This window comes from Ooceraea biroi, chromosome 6, assembly GCF_003672135.1.
Source record: "Ooceraea biroi isolate clonal line C1 chromosome 6, Obir_v5.4, whole genome shotgun sequence".
NCBI classification, from domain to species: domain Eukaryota; kingdom Metazoa; phylum Arthropoda; class Insecta; order Hymenoptera; family Formicidae; genus Ooceraea; species Ooceraea biroi.
In genome coordinates, this window is record NC_039511.1 from 1,400,972 (window position 1) to 1,417,381 (window position 16,410).

The 16,410-nt window shown below is 50.4% G+C and overlaps 1 protein-coding gene across 10 annotated transcripts in view; it reads left to right on the forward strand.

Annotated features, from left to right (window-relative positions):
* LOC105276453 (retinoic acid receptor RXR) overlaps positions 1-16,410 on the forward strand; it is a 65,071-nt gene that overhangs the window by 22,441 nt on the left and 26,220 nt on the right. For 7 of the 10 annotated variants that reach the window (XM_011334071.3, XM_011334070.3, XM_011334063.3 and 4 more), the window contains exon 2: positions 4,088-4,483. The exons of 2 other annotated variants lie outside the window; for them this stretch is intronic. In XM_011334071.3, the coding sequence (XP_011332373.1) occupies positions 4,399-4,483 (85 nt within the window). In that variant the 5' untranslated portion in view covers positions 4,088-4,398. Of the gene's footprint in view, position 1; positions 4,484-16,410 lie in introns of those variants that run through there. One more of the 10 variants, XM_026970137.1, reaches the window with a different exon arrangement.

A 16,410-nucleotide genomic window follows, 5' to 3' on the forward strand; every position in this document is an offset into this window, starting at 1 on the left:
TATTATTTTATAGAAACGATGCCGTCCATTTGTGTTACGAGGATCGAACTCTGATTCCTGGACAACGTGCTTCATTCTGCCTGGCGGCATGTCATAACACGTTACGCGGTTTTCGCGATGATTCGCGGAGTGACAGTCGTTTAACGACGCATGTCGAGCGAAAACGACACGTCGCGCAATTCGATTACACGAAATCACGCATGTGTGTGCGCGCTGCGACCCAATCGCGCCGATCAGGATGTCGAAAGCCGACTTGTTTCATGAACATCGTGTAATGCATAACAATCTTTATTCGCCGTACTTTCCGATGTGCAATCTGCTTTGAAAAATGTTCCGCGGAGCATCGCAGCGCACAAAGATTATTCATAGCAGTCCACGCTAGTAACATAAATCCTCTCGCTATTCACTAGACGAGCATTCGTGCGCGATTGAATCGAGCAGTCGAATTTACATCGCCGTTGGTGGCGCATGAAGAATGGTGTCTATATCGCGCGACATGCATAAAATATACTCGCTTCCTCCTTCCTCTCCTCCATCTCCTCTTCTTATAACGACGCGGCGTATTTTTGTCGTTGACCCGTTGCAGGATACCAGAATTAACGTGCGCCGATCGATCGTTTCGCAGGACGAGATACATGAGGGACGAGTCCTCCCTCGCGCTCCCTATAATAACGCTATCGATCATCCCCGCCTTTTAATTACGTCAGCCTATCGGCGGCTTTGAGGGTACATCGCTTCTATTGATAATGCATATAATACGTCATTCTTGCGGGCCGTGACGTGAAAACGCGTATCGCCTGTCTCTATTTTATTGTATTTGACACCCGAGCGCGGAAATAGAATCGCGATACACGAACGCGCGCGCGCGCGCGCGCATACACATACGCGTGAGGAAATTAGCTTGCGGTGTCTCCAAAATTTCAAAGCACCCTCCTCTCCCACGTCAGTTATCATCATCACAGCTTTTACGATCATGTGAAATGACTGCAGAAGTGAAAAGAATTCCTATATATAGCACTGCTTCCAATCTATCTTTTCCTTTATTCGTGAACTTGAATCCCAGGCTTCTGTGTGAACATCGCAGACTTTAGGGTACCTAATGCACTTTGTGCCACTGTGTGATTCAACAGAATATTGGATTTATTGTTAAAATTATACTTGGTCGAGTCTCTCTTGCTCTCGAATATCTGGGGTATCGAAGCAGCCAGTTCGCGTTGTCCAATTCGCGCGGCTCCCGTCTGCGAATCCGTACAGCAACCCGGCGCATATCGATCTGCCTTTCCGCCGTGGTGTGGGCCAGACACAGTCTTGACGTTAACCTTGAACTTCGACCTCGGCATTAGCGATCGGCCGCGAAAGTCACCGTCGCGATCCGCCCACGCAGATTGACGCGATTAATCGAGTCTGCTTAGTGATCGAGCGACCGAACGAGCGACCGAACGAGCGAGCAAACCAGTTTGCTCCAATGAAGATCAGTCGGTTGGCGTTATCCGAACTACCTGCATAAAATTCATCGACGGTTCAATTTCTGAATACGCTTGGGATGCGCTTTTTTTCTCAAAGCGAGAACTCGCAATTGACGAACCGTTACTTACACTTTCTTCCGTGGAGTACTCGATTGATCATTTATCGTTCGATCGAGCGGCATTCGCCGTAGATTTCGACGCGTTCGGCGACCTCGTCGCACAAACAAGTGCAGCGGAACAACCTAGGCATCCTAAGCAAGCGCGCGTGACGCCCGTGCATGTGCATTTCGTGCAACCGCTCGTGCATTACGTAAGTCACGGGCTGTCGCGGCTTCGTGTCCCTCCGAGAGGCGAGGCGAATCGATGCCGATGCTGATGGCGAGACAAGACAATCGCATTTCCTGCGTGCGTGTGTGATCAAGGTCGCGAGCAGGCGAATACGTGCAAGTCGGCCGCGCGAGTACGCGCGAGGGAACAGCGAGTTCGTTATTTCGAGACGGCGACGCGACGGGACGCGAGAAACTGCATAAAAGCCGGCGATAAATATTTTTAGAGCTGCTCGTCGTGCTGCGCGCGCGGAGAAGTGCGTTTTTAGAAGCCGTTTGGAGAGCGCGGACCGCGCTTTTTTATAATAATCTTGTAACGCGACCTCGCGCACGGAGAACATCAACGTCGCTCGCTCCGCGCGATTACTTAATATCAAGCTCGCCATGTATGCGCGCGTATGCTCGTATGGCTAATTTTCATTTTAATTAAATTCACGAGACGTTCTGTCGCGCGATCCGAGTTTTGCGATCAGATAACGATCGGACGCGCATCGCAAAAATAATAAGTCGGCTACGAGTGCCTGCTTGCACGCAGTAACAACTTTCCGAAGACTTGAGCCTTTACGTCTCTACCTCCGTCTGTCTTTCTCTCCCTTTTGCTCTTTTTACAATTGCGAGGGAAAAGCGAAATAAATTATCAAAAAAAAGCGAGATTTATGCCGCGACTCTGCCGTCATCCCTCTTGATCTCACGAAAACGTGTACGACAGTGCGTGGCGAGGAGGGAGAGAGGAAAGGATCCTCCACCGAGGGAAAAGAAGTCAACGCCGACCGCACGCGTTTCTTGCGAATTTCTTCGACGGGCAGTTTTTTCTTCACCGGCGAAAGGCCGCCGGCGAGCAACGACGGCGGGATCCCGAATCAGCACATTCGTCTTCGCGTCTGCTCCCAATATCTCGCGAGGGATTCCCGAGGGAGACGACTGCCCGCCCGCCGCCCACTCGCGAATTTCTGTCGGTCCTCGACCGGCGGCGACCTCACCGCGAGGGTGAGAGAGAGAGAGAGACTCCTCCCCCGGTCTCTTTCCCCTCGGGCGTCTTAAGCGCGCAAAAAGCGTAAAATACGGCTGTCTGCGCCGACGGGCTTTTGATCTCGCCGATTTACGCGCATTCGCGCGTGCCTCTTGCCGCGATATTCATTCCTCGGTTTTATGCAGTTTCCACCGGAGAATACATCGCGTTTCGGAGTGCATCTCGGTTGCCCCTCGGGGACAACGCTGAAAAATTCGGTATTTCCGTTCCTCGCGCGGGCACAAACGGAATGTAGCAAATTCGGTGTGCAAGCTCTCGGTGTGCGAGCCTTCGGGTCGCGAAACACGAGTACGTGCTTCTAGCGTTTCGTGCGATCGGACAGCTGTGCGTACTTCATCACACGCCGTCCAGTCAATCCAATCCGACTCGATTGGCCGCGTGAAACGCGGCTCTCCATCTCGGGCTTCGGTTTCTGGTCCCTCTCGTCGTCCCGCTTCGTTCTCCGGTGACGAGATAATTTGACGAAACGACAGAGAAAGGACACCGGCTCTCGAGAGGCAAGACGAGAGAGAGACTCGCGCCGGCCACGCTCGGCTGTTTTGCAATCCGGGCCACGATAAAAGTTGAAACGTTGCTTACATCCGTGACTAATTGCACGCGTCATGTCTGGCACACTTAAGGCGATGTTTCCTCGGATCGGTTCGTCGGCGGGATCCTCATCTCGATCCGCGTTTCATCCGAAAAGGATGCACCGGGTGTCCAGCGGAGAAAAATACACCGGATTATTCGTCGCGAAATACGCGATAGGAGATAAAAAGAGAAATAACATGTTTACGGAAGATATGTACGTCGCGATTTCGCGTTTCACGGTCGGATTTTGCCGCGATTAATCCAAGAACTGCGCGGCAACGTAACCGTTCGCACCGACGATAAAATCGCCGAGAGATAATGACGCGCGCGCAAATTGTGAATAAATCAGTTAATAAGGCTGCGATACGTCGGAGTCAATCGTTGCGCGTGTATCGATTTATATAAATGCGCTTTCGTAAATCCCTGCAGCGTATTCCGCACTTTTCGGACGCGCGACCTTGTTCAGTCAAAACGTTCTGCAACGTTCGAAATTTTTTGTAACGATAACCTGGAAAGTAAATATCTGTGAAAGTTTGGCTAGAGTGTGCTATTGCCTCAAGCCCTTCAGTGAAAGGGAGCATGAACTAGTCAGTGAACGCTCTGGGATTCAAGGTCTCTCCGATTCGGTGAAGGATTCCTGTTTATCGACGCGTGCCCTTTCCCCGCTCCTGAAACCGCTCTTCTCTTTGCTGTAGAATAATTAAGTAACCGGTCGTGCGATCGATCACGAACGAACCAAAGAAGTGCAGTAGTGAGCAACCATACCAAATCGATACCAAAAGAAGGAAATTTAGCTCGAGCGAGGGTGGGCCAGCAGACAGGTGGACTTGCGCGAGATGAGGCGGCGTGGACGGAGCGAGAATTCCGTCTGAGAGAGAGAGAAAGAGAGAGAAATTAAAGCAGGAAAGGAGTGTGCCCAGGGGGTGTGTGTCTGTGTGAAAAAGCCGGCGAGATAGATCGGTCCACGGTGACGAGTGAAAGTAGAGCGGGCAAGCAGCCGGGCAAGATGATGAAGAAGGAGAAACCGATGATGTCGGTGACGGCCATCATCCAGGGGACCCAGGCCCAGCACTGGGCACGTGGCAACACCTGTACGTATGCATACATGTCATGTCATCTCGCATCTCCATCACAGATCGCAGTGATCGCTGTGTGTCAAGTCGAACGGATAGGGGGGGAGGCCTCGTGGCCCCCGTCGATCCAATTTAAACGCATCGTTAACTGTATTTAACTGTTATTACCCGAGGACACGCGAATCGCTTATGCGAGCTTGCGAGTGGTTATTAAGTATCGACAGCATTTTTATTTGCCGATTGAAAAACACATACACGTGTTAATGCGTCTCTTATGATGTTCCATTAGCATGGAGAGGATTTTCCTGGTGGATCGTATAGTTGATTGAGCGATACTTTGAGAGCGTACGTGATGGGGCTTTATGTTACGTGGCGCGTGCTTATTATCATAACTGTATGACGGATCGTTAGATCTCTTGTTTTTAATGAAGATTAACAAATGAGTCGTGCCCGACGAAATCGGGACGGGAAAGTCGAGGAGCTGATTTTCGTGAATTCAGTTTACCGGCGTCTTGTAAACGAGGGAAACCTCGTCGAACACTCGGAACTAATTAGCGAAATTCTAACGTGCAATTACGCGCGCGCGCGAGGTGTAATATAATAGATTTCCTGGACGACAGCGTGCTCATTAAACGTAATTTAATATTGACGAGGTCGTCGGACAATAGAGATCGCTGACGCTGATGATTCAGTCGTGCGTGCCTTTTTCTCGCGAGCGGATCATGCCGTTTGATAAGAAAACAGTAAAATCCTGCGTTTCATCAGCGATTTGCGAATAAATTACGAGACGACTGACTTGCTCGATTTTTCTTCTCCGTCCCTGCGACGAAGAAAGTGGGCTAATGTTGTTTCGATTCTATCCAACTCTGGGGACTCGGCAAACTTTATAATAGGGATATTTAACACATTGAAGTCGACCAAAACGAGATGTAGTCTTCGCGGACGGGCCGCGTGCTAATTAACGCCCGTGTTATTACTTCCAAGTAGCAGCGCTGTGAATTAGAACCTAAGTGTCTAAACGAGACGGAATCTACGAATAATAATTAGCGCGGCCGCGCTAGACTGCCGATTAGCGCGATTCTCAAGGTTTCGGGGTTTTACTCCATCGCAATCACAGTCGACGCGCCGGCCGCCGCTCGCTGGCGGTTTAAAACGTTATTTTTCTTCGAGACGGCCGTGGAACCGACGATATTCGCGTAAACGAATACTTCCGCGTGCTTCCTGTTGTGTGAACGAACGCCGTAAAAACGCCACGTCGTAAAATTCGAAATTAAGGCGCGTCAGTCTTCCCAGAAAAATCATATTTCCGCGACGAGATTCACGGTAACCCTGTCATGATATCCTTCCTGTTTTCGGAATGCAGAAATTATTACATTATATCGACACAATGATATATCTCACATCCGACAAAAAAAAACGAACAAAACCCGGGAATCTCAAACTTGAAATATTCGCAGAAGTAATCAGCCGATTTACAAGTTCAAATTTCCCTGCCAAAATGTGCCTTCTGACAACTTGCCATTGTTAATGACCCTGTCGATTATCAGAGAGAGAGAGAGAGAGAGCTCGCGCGCGTTCACTGGCCAGCGCCATCGCCATCGTTCTCGTCCTCCTCCCTTTCGACGTCGTCGTCGTCGCGACGCGCTCGAGCAAAGTGAGTCACCCGGTTCGTGCGATAGCCTGCTGCCGTCCTGCAGCGGTGAAGCGACCGATACGCGCCGCACATGGTCGACGCATATACATACATCGTATGTAGATGCTAAATGTACGGGGTGAAGGTCGGCTATTGAGACGTGAATGGCGCAATTTGCCGGCCGCGCGGTGGCGAACGCACTGGCTCGCTCGCTCGCTCGTTCGCTCTGTCTCCCGTGCCTTATCAGTCGCCGGCACTGTTAAAAGCGGCCTTAGAGCGGGCTTTAAAGCGCGAGCGAGCGAGAAGGTCACGCGAATGCGCCTCCGTTATCAGCGCCCACGGACGCGATTTACGAGCGCGTTTTCGAGCCTTATCGCGCGTGTCCCTATTGCCGCGCAACACGCGCGCTTTGTTTTTTCTCTTCCTCCCTTTCTCTCTTTCCATCTTTTTACACGATCGTAACTGACGGAAAACTCGCTTGTTGCGAGTTGCGCGAACTTTTCTCGGGACACGATGGAGCGCGGAGAGCGCGTGGAACGATCGGCGTGCTGGGATAGCTTGATACCAGACCGAAAACTGACCAAGTCAACATCGCCGGCGACGAAATGCTGTTGTATACGCTGCTGTCTCTGATAAGAGAGAGCCGCTCTCCGTTTGCACATTCTGCTCCAAAAGCGAATCGAGCGAATCGCGCACGTCCGGACGATCTCACGAGGGCATTGATACCGTTGTTTCTCTCGCTAATTATCATATCTCTAGTTATCGCCGATATATTTTTATCTAATCGTCGCGTTACTCGCTCGATATAGTAATGCCGACGCGCTCGCGTGCGTTGTTTATTTGGCATCTGATTATTTAAGTGTGATTACATTATACGAAACGCTTTTCGAGGCGAAATTCACGGTCGCGGATTTAATCGCGATCGATCACGCCGCTGACTTGGCGTTTAACGCGTTAAAATTATTAACTTTGCAAGGCTGCGCCGTCGTGTCGATGGGGTTATCGGATAAGATGCTCGCGCTATCGCCCGTTCTACTTCAGGTAAGTGTTCGCTGCGGAGATAAAAGCGCGATACTGCGAGATATCGCGTGCATTATCGTCGGTCAATGCGCGCTGCACACGTTGCTCTTTTCCGCCCATCAATGACGCGCGTGATGCCGAAATCAACTTTACACATCGCCTTTTCCTCGTTTCTTTTTTTTTTAAAGAGGAAGGATATATTCATCATCTCCCTCGCGCGCATTTCTACCCGCGCAATGTGTCCCTCTCTTCCAAATGCGAAGCGAACTGTTTGACGTCTGTTTTGTCCCGTTTCGCTCGTTGACGATGCGCGTTAGCGTCAATGATCGAATGGCAAATAGATTGTGTTTATCTGAAAACTTGTTATGCCCTCGAATTAGCCACCAATGATCGTCATCGATTTCCCGCGAATTACGTCACCTGGACGAGCGCACGCGAGACCAGCTAATTACATTTTCATTCATACGCGATCGCGGGTAATTGGCGAGGACGCATAACGCACGTTTCACTATTTATTGCGATGTAACCGTGGCCGCGCGTCGCCCACGGGTGGCACGGTTTTAATACAGTGATTGTACATGCGAAAGAAGAGAGATCCGTCTCGGAATCGCGAGCGAGCGAGCGAGCACGAATCGCAGAGCGCGGAATCGCGTTATCGTGGCGCATTCATCGTCGAATCCATATTCCGGGGATAATCGCGCGCATTACTCTAAGGATAATGCATCAGATCAGCCTAAATGAAAACGCATTTATTCCGGACGACCTCGCGGGAGCCAGTCGTCGGTGCGCGATCATCCCGCGCGTATATTTGATTCATAATTAAACATTTAGATAATGGTGCAGCGTTTGCGCTCGCGCTGCTCGTTACGCGGCGGCGCATTAATTCGTACGTATGTTAATGCACGTGCACGACGAATATTGTATTACGTTAACGAGCGCGATAAAAGTGTCGCGCGTCCCCGTTGCCGCGTCACGCCGCGAGATAGCGCGAAATTGATGACACGCCTGAACTTTATTGCCGTGCCGATCATTACTTTTGCCCTCGGCGAGAAATTAGAGGCGATCGACGATCGGGAAAAATGCGCATGAATAACAACCTGGTATAAATAGTTTCGCGCGATTCTCCCGGCGGCGCGCCGAGTCTCATCAGCAGTCACATAAATCTACCGCTAATCTCACGGTTCCCCGCGAGAATCCGGGCAACGGCTTGCGCAATGCTTGCCGCCAGATGATACATATAGATATAGATAGAGGCGAGGATAAAAAGAAAAGAGATTCCTAGGGAATTGCACTCGCTTATCTTCCGTCTCTGTCCCTCTGTAAATCTTCGCATTTGCTTAGCCTAGACCCCTGCCCGCGCCGCCGTCGGCATCGTCCTCGTCGTCGTCATCTCTCTACATTGTCGCATGTGCGTGTTTACGTGCGTTCAACCGCGCTCGCAGCGTACAGGTGAGCGCACGCACTCCGCACGCACGCACGCAGGCCGCTCGCTCGAGGCCTCGCTACTCTAGTGCGGCTAATGCGTATACGGGTACACGATGCAACCTTGGCACCGATGGGAACGAGCCGTGAAGTGCAGGTCCTCCTATCGCGCGCGCATCGTGTGTATTATACTACATTGCCGTATATGTAGGTGTACGTACACAAGTACACGTATACTTACGTATATACGTCTATTGAATCAGACTCGGCGTGCGGGTGCGGGCATTTTTGCGGCCGTGCCACTTGTTCGTGCACTTCTTGCAGACGCCGATTCCCATTTGGACTCTGCGCGAGCACTCTGCCCGAAGCATCGTGACGCTTAATCGCGATCCGAGCGATGCGAATGAGAATACCACAGGCTCCGCATGGAGCTTTGATATTGGATTTTTTATAAAATAGCTCTCTCTTTCTCTTTCTCTCTCTTTCTCTCTCTGAATTTTTATTCGGACATTTATTCCGCGCAGAAAAAAATGGTAGCGCGTGACGATCGCGATCGGCGGAAGTGGCCGCGTCGCTCCGCGCGAAACGAACGTCGTGCAGGAGGAAGCGATCGTTCATTATAGTCACGTTGGCAGGTTTCTCGCGGTCGCTATTGACCGCGTGGATGTTCCTATCACGTATATATAGCGAGGCGTACACACTCGCACGCGTACGCGTCCGTCGAATGTGTGCGTGAATATTTTACGATACGCTGTTAATATTCAGCGCCGTGTGCGCGGCACTCTAAAGTAAATCCTTTCGAGTGCAAAGCCAGAACCGGCATTGGAAGAGGTTTAATGCACGTACACTGTATACTTTATCATTTCAACGTAAATAGGCAAATAATCAAAACAACAAAACGTCACGTGAAACCATTGCATTTATTCCAGATTGCATTTAATCCATAAATCCCTTACGCCACACGAAATTATTCTCATATTAAAACTGGGGACAGAGATACTCGCCTCTTTTCTTAAAATTATTATTCTCCAACGAGTGTCATTTGCGCGAAATTAGCGAGATCGCCTGATTTAACGTCTATCGAATGCGACGACAAGAAATTTCGAAATCTGCCGAGATCCCAAAGCGCGTCAAGAGATACGCATCAAAATAGCACTCGCGACGAATAACAAGCAAAAATGCAAGTGCATCGGGTATGCAAGTGCTTGTCTCGTGGAGTGTTCTTTGCACGTGGCGTGTTGCAGAGGCACGCCCTGTGCAATAACGACGAATGACATCGACGCGCCATCGATCGGCGTACACGTGTCGCGATCTAGGGTCGCCAATAGCATCGCACGCGACGTACACGTCACCTCCATCAGAATGCACTCGTTTTCCTGGTCAAGAGATTACTCTGAACCGGCTGCCGATGCCTTAGTCACAGTTCGCTCACGCTCACGGTGTTTCTCTCGCGCGAAATCCAGCGCGCGCTCTCGAATCGCGGCTTGAACGCGCGCGAAATGTGTCATCATCGCTCGTTACGCCGAGCGAGCGATGAATAAAGATTGGATCTGGAACGTTCCGGGAAAAAGAGCACGCGGATCGTAAACGCGCGAGCCTCACGGAGACAGTTGCCTCGAGAAGCGGTCGTGACTGACAATCCGCAACTGAAGGTGGATTTGTTCGCGCGCGAAATCCAGTTTTCGCACGTTTTGCCTTCCGAGTATCGTATCGCTTTTCGACGAGCTTCACATCGAGAGAGAAGCGATCTCAGAGATCGTTTCTCTCGCGTGCACCGTGCGAGAATGCAATGAATAATTTACGTTGGAAAATACTTTGCACGTGATTTACGTCTCCTGAGAAAAAGGCTCACGCGTGAAATATCTCGCGTGAATATTATATTTCTTTTTTTCTTACTTGGCGGTTGCGCGCCGACGACTCTCCGTGTCTTTCAATTGTTCTCGTTCTTCATTGCCGTTCTGCTGGCATACGGCGCGCACACGCTTGAAAGCCGATCTTCCGAGCTCGCAACTTTCGACAAACACGACGACCGACAGCCGGAAGAAAGAGAAGAATAGCGAAAACGCGAAATCGATAGAGGGACAAACGTTGATTGCGCTGTCAGGCGCGTGTCGTTACAGCTGCAAACAAAACGCGTTACCGCGCACGGCCGCTTGACCAATCGAAACGCGAGCACGTCGCTGTCGATACCGCCGACGAGTTCCGCTCGCTCGTGAGCGGAACGCGAGCACCAGAGACGGGTCGATTCTTTCGTTGACAATATTAATTCCAGGAACAAAATGCGAAATTCTGAAACGTTTCTGAAACGAAGAAAAGAAAGATAGAGAGAGAGAGAGAAAGAGAAAAAGAGACTCGTGAGCGGCAGCACGCGCGGCGTTACTCAATCGCCGAAACGAATCACCGAAGAAGCGACGTGTTCGCACAGTTACCTCGCGCAGTTACCTTTCCGCGTGTACATTTCATTCAAGGAGCAATATAATATCGTACCATGGCAACAATACGTATTATGCAAGAGCGGCTGCGCCATTTTCTCGCGTCGCTCCGACGAACGAGCCAGCGAGCGGTAATTCCCGAAACAATTAGCGGGCCTTGATTAGCGTGTAGGTGTACGCTCGCCGGGCTCTCAGGCGAGTTGGTACCGAGGACAATGGTTGTCTTGAAGGATAACCGAGGCGGGAGGACGAAAGGTCCGTCCGGCGACTGACGACGACCTTTTTATCTTCCTTCTTACCTTTGAGCGAGCGACGTCCACGTCGATTACGTAAGCGCGCCGACTAACGCGGTTAGCGCGGAACCAACGGGCACTCGACAGAAACGAAGAGAGCACTCTCGAGGCGGCGGTGAAGGAGCAGAAGGAAGAGGAGGAGAAGTAACGAGGGGAGAGGAGAGAGAAGCGCGGAGAGCGTGCAGTGTCAGCGAGGGAGAGAGAACGTAGAGTCGCGGCGAACCTTGAAACTGACATTCGTTCCGGTGTATTTTCGCGGCGGCTTCATCTTTAATCGTCGCTAAAAATCGCCCGCGTTAATCTCGCGCGGAAGCGTTTGCCACCGCGTGCGTATTTCTAACGCGCGATCTATACCTCCTCTATCTATACCTGATCTGCGCCTCCTCGGATCTACGGTAGATCGCAACATTCGCTTTTCGGCGGCGACACACACGCGCACGCACGCATACATCGTCTCGATTGCGCAATCGTCTTGCGAGTGGGAGAACTCGCTCGTCGCGAGTTCCCGGCTGTCACTCTCGTGCTGGTACGCGCTCATTGACGGCTATTTACGACAGCATCTTGTTTACATGCCAGGCAATATTTTAAGGGCGATCATCCTCGGTTGCGTCGCCGCGAGGCGTGTAACGACACGCCGGCCGCTATTTAAAGCGTCAATGGTACGTTCCGCGGCGCGTCGTATTTTTATTAACCCGCCGCGAGAAAATATTTTCCGCCGAGGGGTTAATTGTCGCGCGTCGCCGATCTTGCTCCAGATATCACGCTGATCGAGAACGGCCTCTCCGCACGGAGCCGCTCTCGAGGATGAGCCTCGCGCCCGCGACTGCATTACTTCTGCATCGCGGGTATTGCGTCTGTTCCGAGCGAGATGCGATCTACAGGACGCGCCAAAATGTGATTGCGCGGCGAACAGCGCAACTGTGATCCCTGAACTTCTTCGAAATAGGTTTCGGTGTCAGTTGCGGATCAGCGTTGCGAATAACTTGTTGCTCCTAGCTCTCGCAAGTGCATCCGAGTACTTTCGATGGCGAAGTTCCATTAATTCCAAGTGATCTCGGGGAAAGAGGTAGAACGATACATGATCTTGGCTTACGGAGGTGTCCACCCGATCGAATCTTCTTCACGTTCGCATTGAGCGTCTGAAAATCTCTTGAAACCAGACACGTTAATCCCGATAGATTCGCGTTCACGGGTAGACTTTGGTAGATCCTGTACATCGCGTAGCAGCGCGATACGCCTCGTTGCACTTGCGACAGCAGAGCGTGTACGCGAGTACTCATTTCCCCCCCCCCGCTTGTACGTGCGCGCACGTTTACCTGGTTGAAATTGCGACTCCGTGACCTTCGCCGTGATATTCACGTACAAGGCCACCCCGTCGCGCTCCACGCTCCGCGTGTTCTTATTCATACATCTCGCTGGCGAGCGTACTACACGCATGTACGCTCGAAAATCGAAGGATTCCATGTAGGAATACGCGGCTCCCTTCGCACATACGGTAACACGGGGGTTACGGGTACGACGAGAGTTACGAGTGCGGATTTAGCTGGAAAAACATGCAAGCAGCTGTCGTTCTAAACATTTGCGTAACTGAGAATTCAGCCGACGCTGACACTCGCGTTCACACTCGAGAAATGTCCAAGGTGCAAGGAAAGAAGGAAAAAAAAGGTATTATCATGGTGTCATTATGCAAGTATTGAATCGCGATGCAATTTTCGCTGGCGCGATTGAAAATTCTCGCTTCCCATCCTATCGCATCCCGTTCTCGGGGGGTAAAAATTATTCACGTTGGTTCTAATTAAATTACGAAGGAGGTCGATCGTTAACTGAATAGATGATTGAACGCTCAGTGTCCATTTTTATATCAGTACGTCGTTGTTTACGCCAAGGAGGTGTAATTTCGAAATTGTGCAGTGAACATGCGAACCGGAAGGCTTATGACATCACTCGGTGAAATTTAATTAAAAGGTCATATGTATATTGCGCTGCCGAGGTAATACCAGAGTAGACGTAGTAAGCGATTAAATAATCAGCAGCTAAAATAACGTATTTTATAATAATTCCCCTCTCCGCGAGTGGAGCGATGACGCAACGATCAGATATTTTCATAACATCATTATTAACTACGGTTCTCATTCACGTAGGATGATGAAAAAAGATGTCATAACCGCGATGTATTCCAGGAGAGAAAAGATTTAACACTTTGATCTGATTAAATGAACGTTTTTTATTCGAACGAACAAAATTCGTGTACAAAAGCAGTACGAAAATATTTATAATTGCATACGTATAACATTATATTTTCCTTGTTTTCTTTTTTATAATGTATTTGATAATGTCTCAGTTATACAATTTTTTTCTCTTCGAAGTATCTTTTCAATATCCTTTTTGTCTTGTAAATCTCGAGTAGTACTGGTCTCGCACAAAGAGGTATTTCAAGATCTAGATCTCGATTGATGGTAACCAAGACAGAGAGAGAGAGAGAGAGAGAGAGAGAGAGAGAGAAAGAGAGAAAAAGAGAAAAGTGGTAATCTGTTTAGCGGAGTGATGCGATTATCTAACGATGTTTTCTCTCCCTCTCTCTCTCTCTCTCTCTCTCGGACCGGTGATTCACCCTGTCTACGGCATCCCGGCGACGGGCGTTCTCAGGGTATACGGCACGTCACGTCGCCACGTTGCACCTGCGGACACTTTGCACACGCTCGCAGCTGCAGCACGCCCACTCGGGAGCGCTGCGCCCGAGTCCGTGCACCTAGGTTTAAATCGCGACCCCGTGACCTTCTCCCGGTGACCCAGGTACCGAGTTGCCCTGCACGTGGAACGTCGCGCTATATAAAGTGCGGCTGCATATAGATCTCCCTCGACCTCTTCCTCCCTCCCTCTCCCCGCCCTCTCTCTCTCACTCATATGCGCTTTCAGGGCCGTACGCAGCGACGCGGTCGCCACTGTGCACTCGCTTCATCGATCGCGCCTCCTCTCCGCATCGCGTATGTGATTTCGCGGCGAGCAACGGCCCGTATATTTAACACCTGAACTTTAGACTTGTTTTGTTATCAGATTACGCGCTCGCGGCAAAAGGCCGGCGGCCGCTCTTTTTATTTTTGCGTAACGAGGTCCGACGTGAAAGCACGTTGTGCTTTTCACTTTTACGGCGCGTTCGCTCCACGACGAGCGAGCTCGAGAAGGTCATTCCTGACCACGCCATGCGCATAGAGATGAGTTTACGCTCGCCTGACGATTTTCGGGGACCGACGGTATAATCTGAAAAAGCGTGGGACACGCGGATGTCGAAATTCGGGGATCCGAATTTCGAGGTATCTGTACGGCGGTTCGGGTTATGCGCGCGGCCAGAAATTTAAACGGGCTGAAATTTATGCGAAAATCGCGTGTCGATGTGTCGGAAATCGAAAGACTCGAAAACAATATTAAAGACAGCCTGTCGGAGGCTGTTTGGGTCCGAAGAAACGCGCGGACGCGCGTAAAAATGTAAAATTGTGCGACACCGAGAATATCACTCGCTCTTACGGACGTGGGTTGTATTTTACGTTTACGAGAAATCGACCTGTTGCCGTGTCGCGTTTCTCGCCGTCGCGTCGTCCGATTGCATTTTACGTTTTCCGCGCGTGCAAGTCATCGCGTCAGAATCCGCTTCGCGCACGGCCGTTTCGCGGATGTTTAGCGTGACACTTTGACCCTGCACGAGTGGCATCCACGGTGTACCTACTACATCCATCTGGACCGATTCGCGCGGTCCAGCCGCGTCCATCTGACGCGCGATCTTATTTTCGCGAGGGATCATACAAGCATTATGGCATGGTAACGGCATTCGCGCACTGCGCCATAAATCAGAAACGGAGTGTCGTGTAATATCTCATGAGGCTCATTATATGCCAGAGGTTCGCGGAGAGCGATCCTGGGAAATATTAGTTTCTGTCGTTGTGCACACGCATTCATTTGTTATGTGTTCATGTGTGTCAAAAGTTAATTATAGAACAGAGATATTGCGGTAATCCCGACTCTGTACGCTGATTTCGTGATGCTCTATACGTTTATTTGATATGATCTTGTATAAATATTTACCATTCTATTTCTCGACTTCGCGAAACGATTGTTTTCGCGAAGCCAAACGCTTTGGCGACATGACGGCGTTTTTTTCTTCTTTTTTTTCCTTTGCAGAGGATGCATCTCTCACGCGAATCATTCTGAAGAACGCCTGTTTTATATCGGTGTCCTCGCGCGCGGATTTACGGTGTGCTAAAAAGCGACGACAACGTTGGTGCTGGTGAGCGAAAGAATATGAAATCATACGTCTTATCTTTTCGGACTTGTACACACGCTGTCCAAATATTTATTGCGATACAACGCGTGAAAGTGTCGAGGTTGTATAAAGTGCGCCCTGTTCCACGTCCATAATGGTGTTCCTGTGTACACACGTGTCGTATCTAGTTCTCATGCTGATTGCCGGATTTCCACGTAATTTTAGACACCGTAAGGTGTTGTGTATGTGTGTGTGTTTAACACGCGCGCCGCCATATGCCATGTAAAATCGCTTGGTGAATTTCGTTCTACGCGATCCCGTGAACTTGACGTCTTGAGGGCAGCGAGAACGTCCAGAACGGGAGAAAAATAGTTTCGAGAATTGCTCCAGAAAGCAGTCGAAGCTTTCTGTGGCAGCTACCGCCTCGTCTTTCTCGCTCTCTCTCGAAGATTTCGCGAAATATGGTAATCACCACGTGATTAAAGTGCAAAGTGTCCAAGGACTCGTGTCAGAAAAGCACTCGTTATCATATCTCGCACCGCGCGTATTTTTGTCTCCGTCCTCGAGAAGACAGAAATATTCTGACGCGTTTCGTTTAATCGACCCCACCACGCGCGTTTATCACGAGGTGAAACACCGGTGTGCATCGGAGCACTCGCGACGACGGTCGCACATGCGACTCTCGCGAGCGGGTTTCTCCGCGACGGCGGCGGAGATGAATCAGTCCGCGCGACGAGGAGGTGTCATTAATCCGATGACTTTTTTCGCGGGTTCAAGGACTAACGTCAGGGACGCGCGGCACTATTTTCGTACGGTCGTGCACATGTACAATTGCGTGGGTTGCATGTGCAACGTTATAACGCCGGCCTGGTGTAGGAGCGGCATCCGGT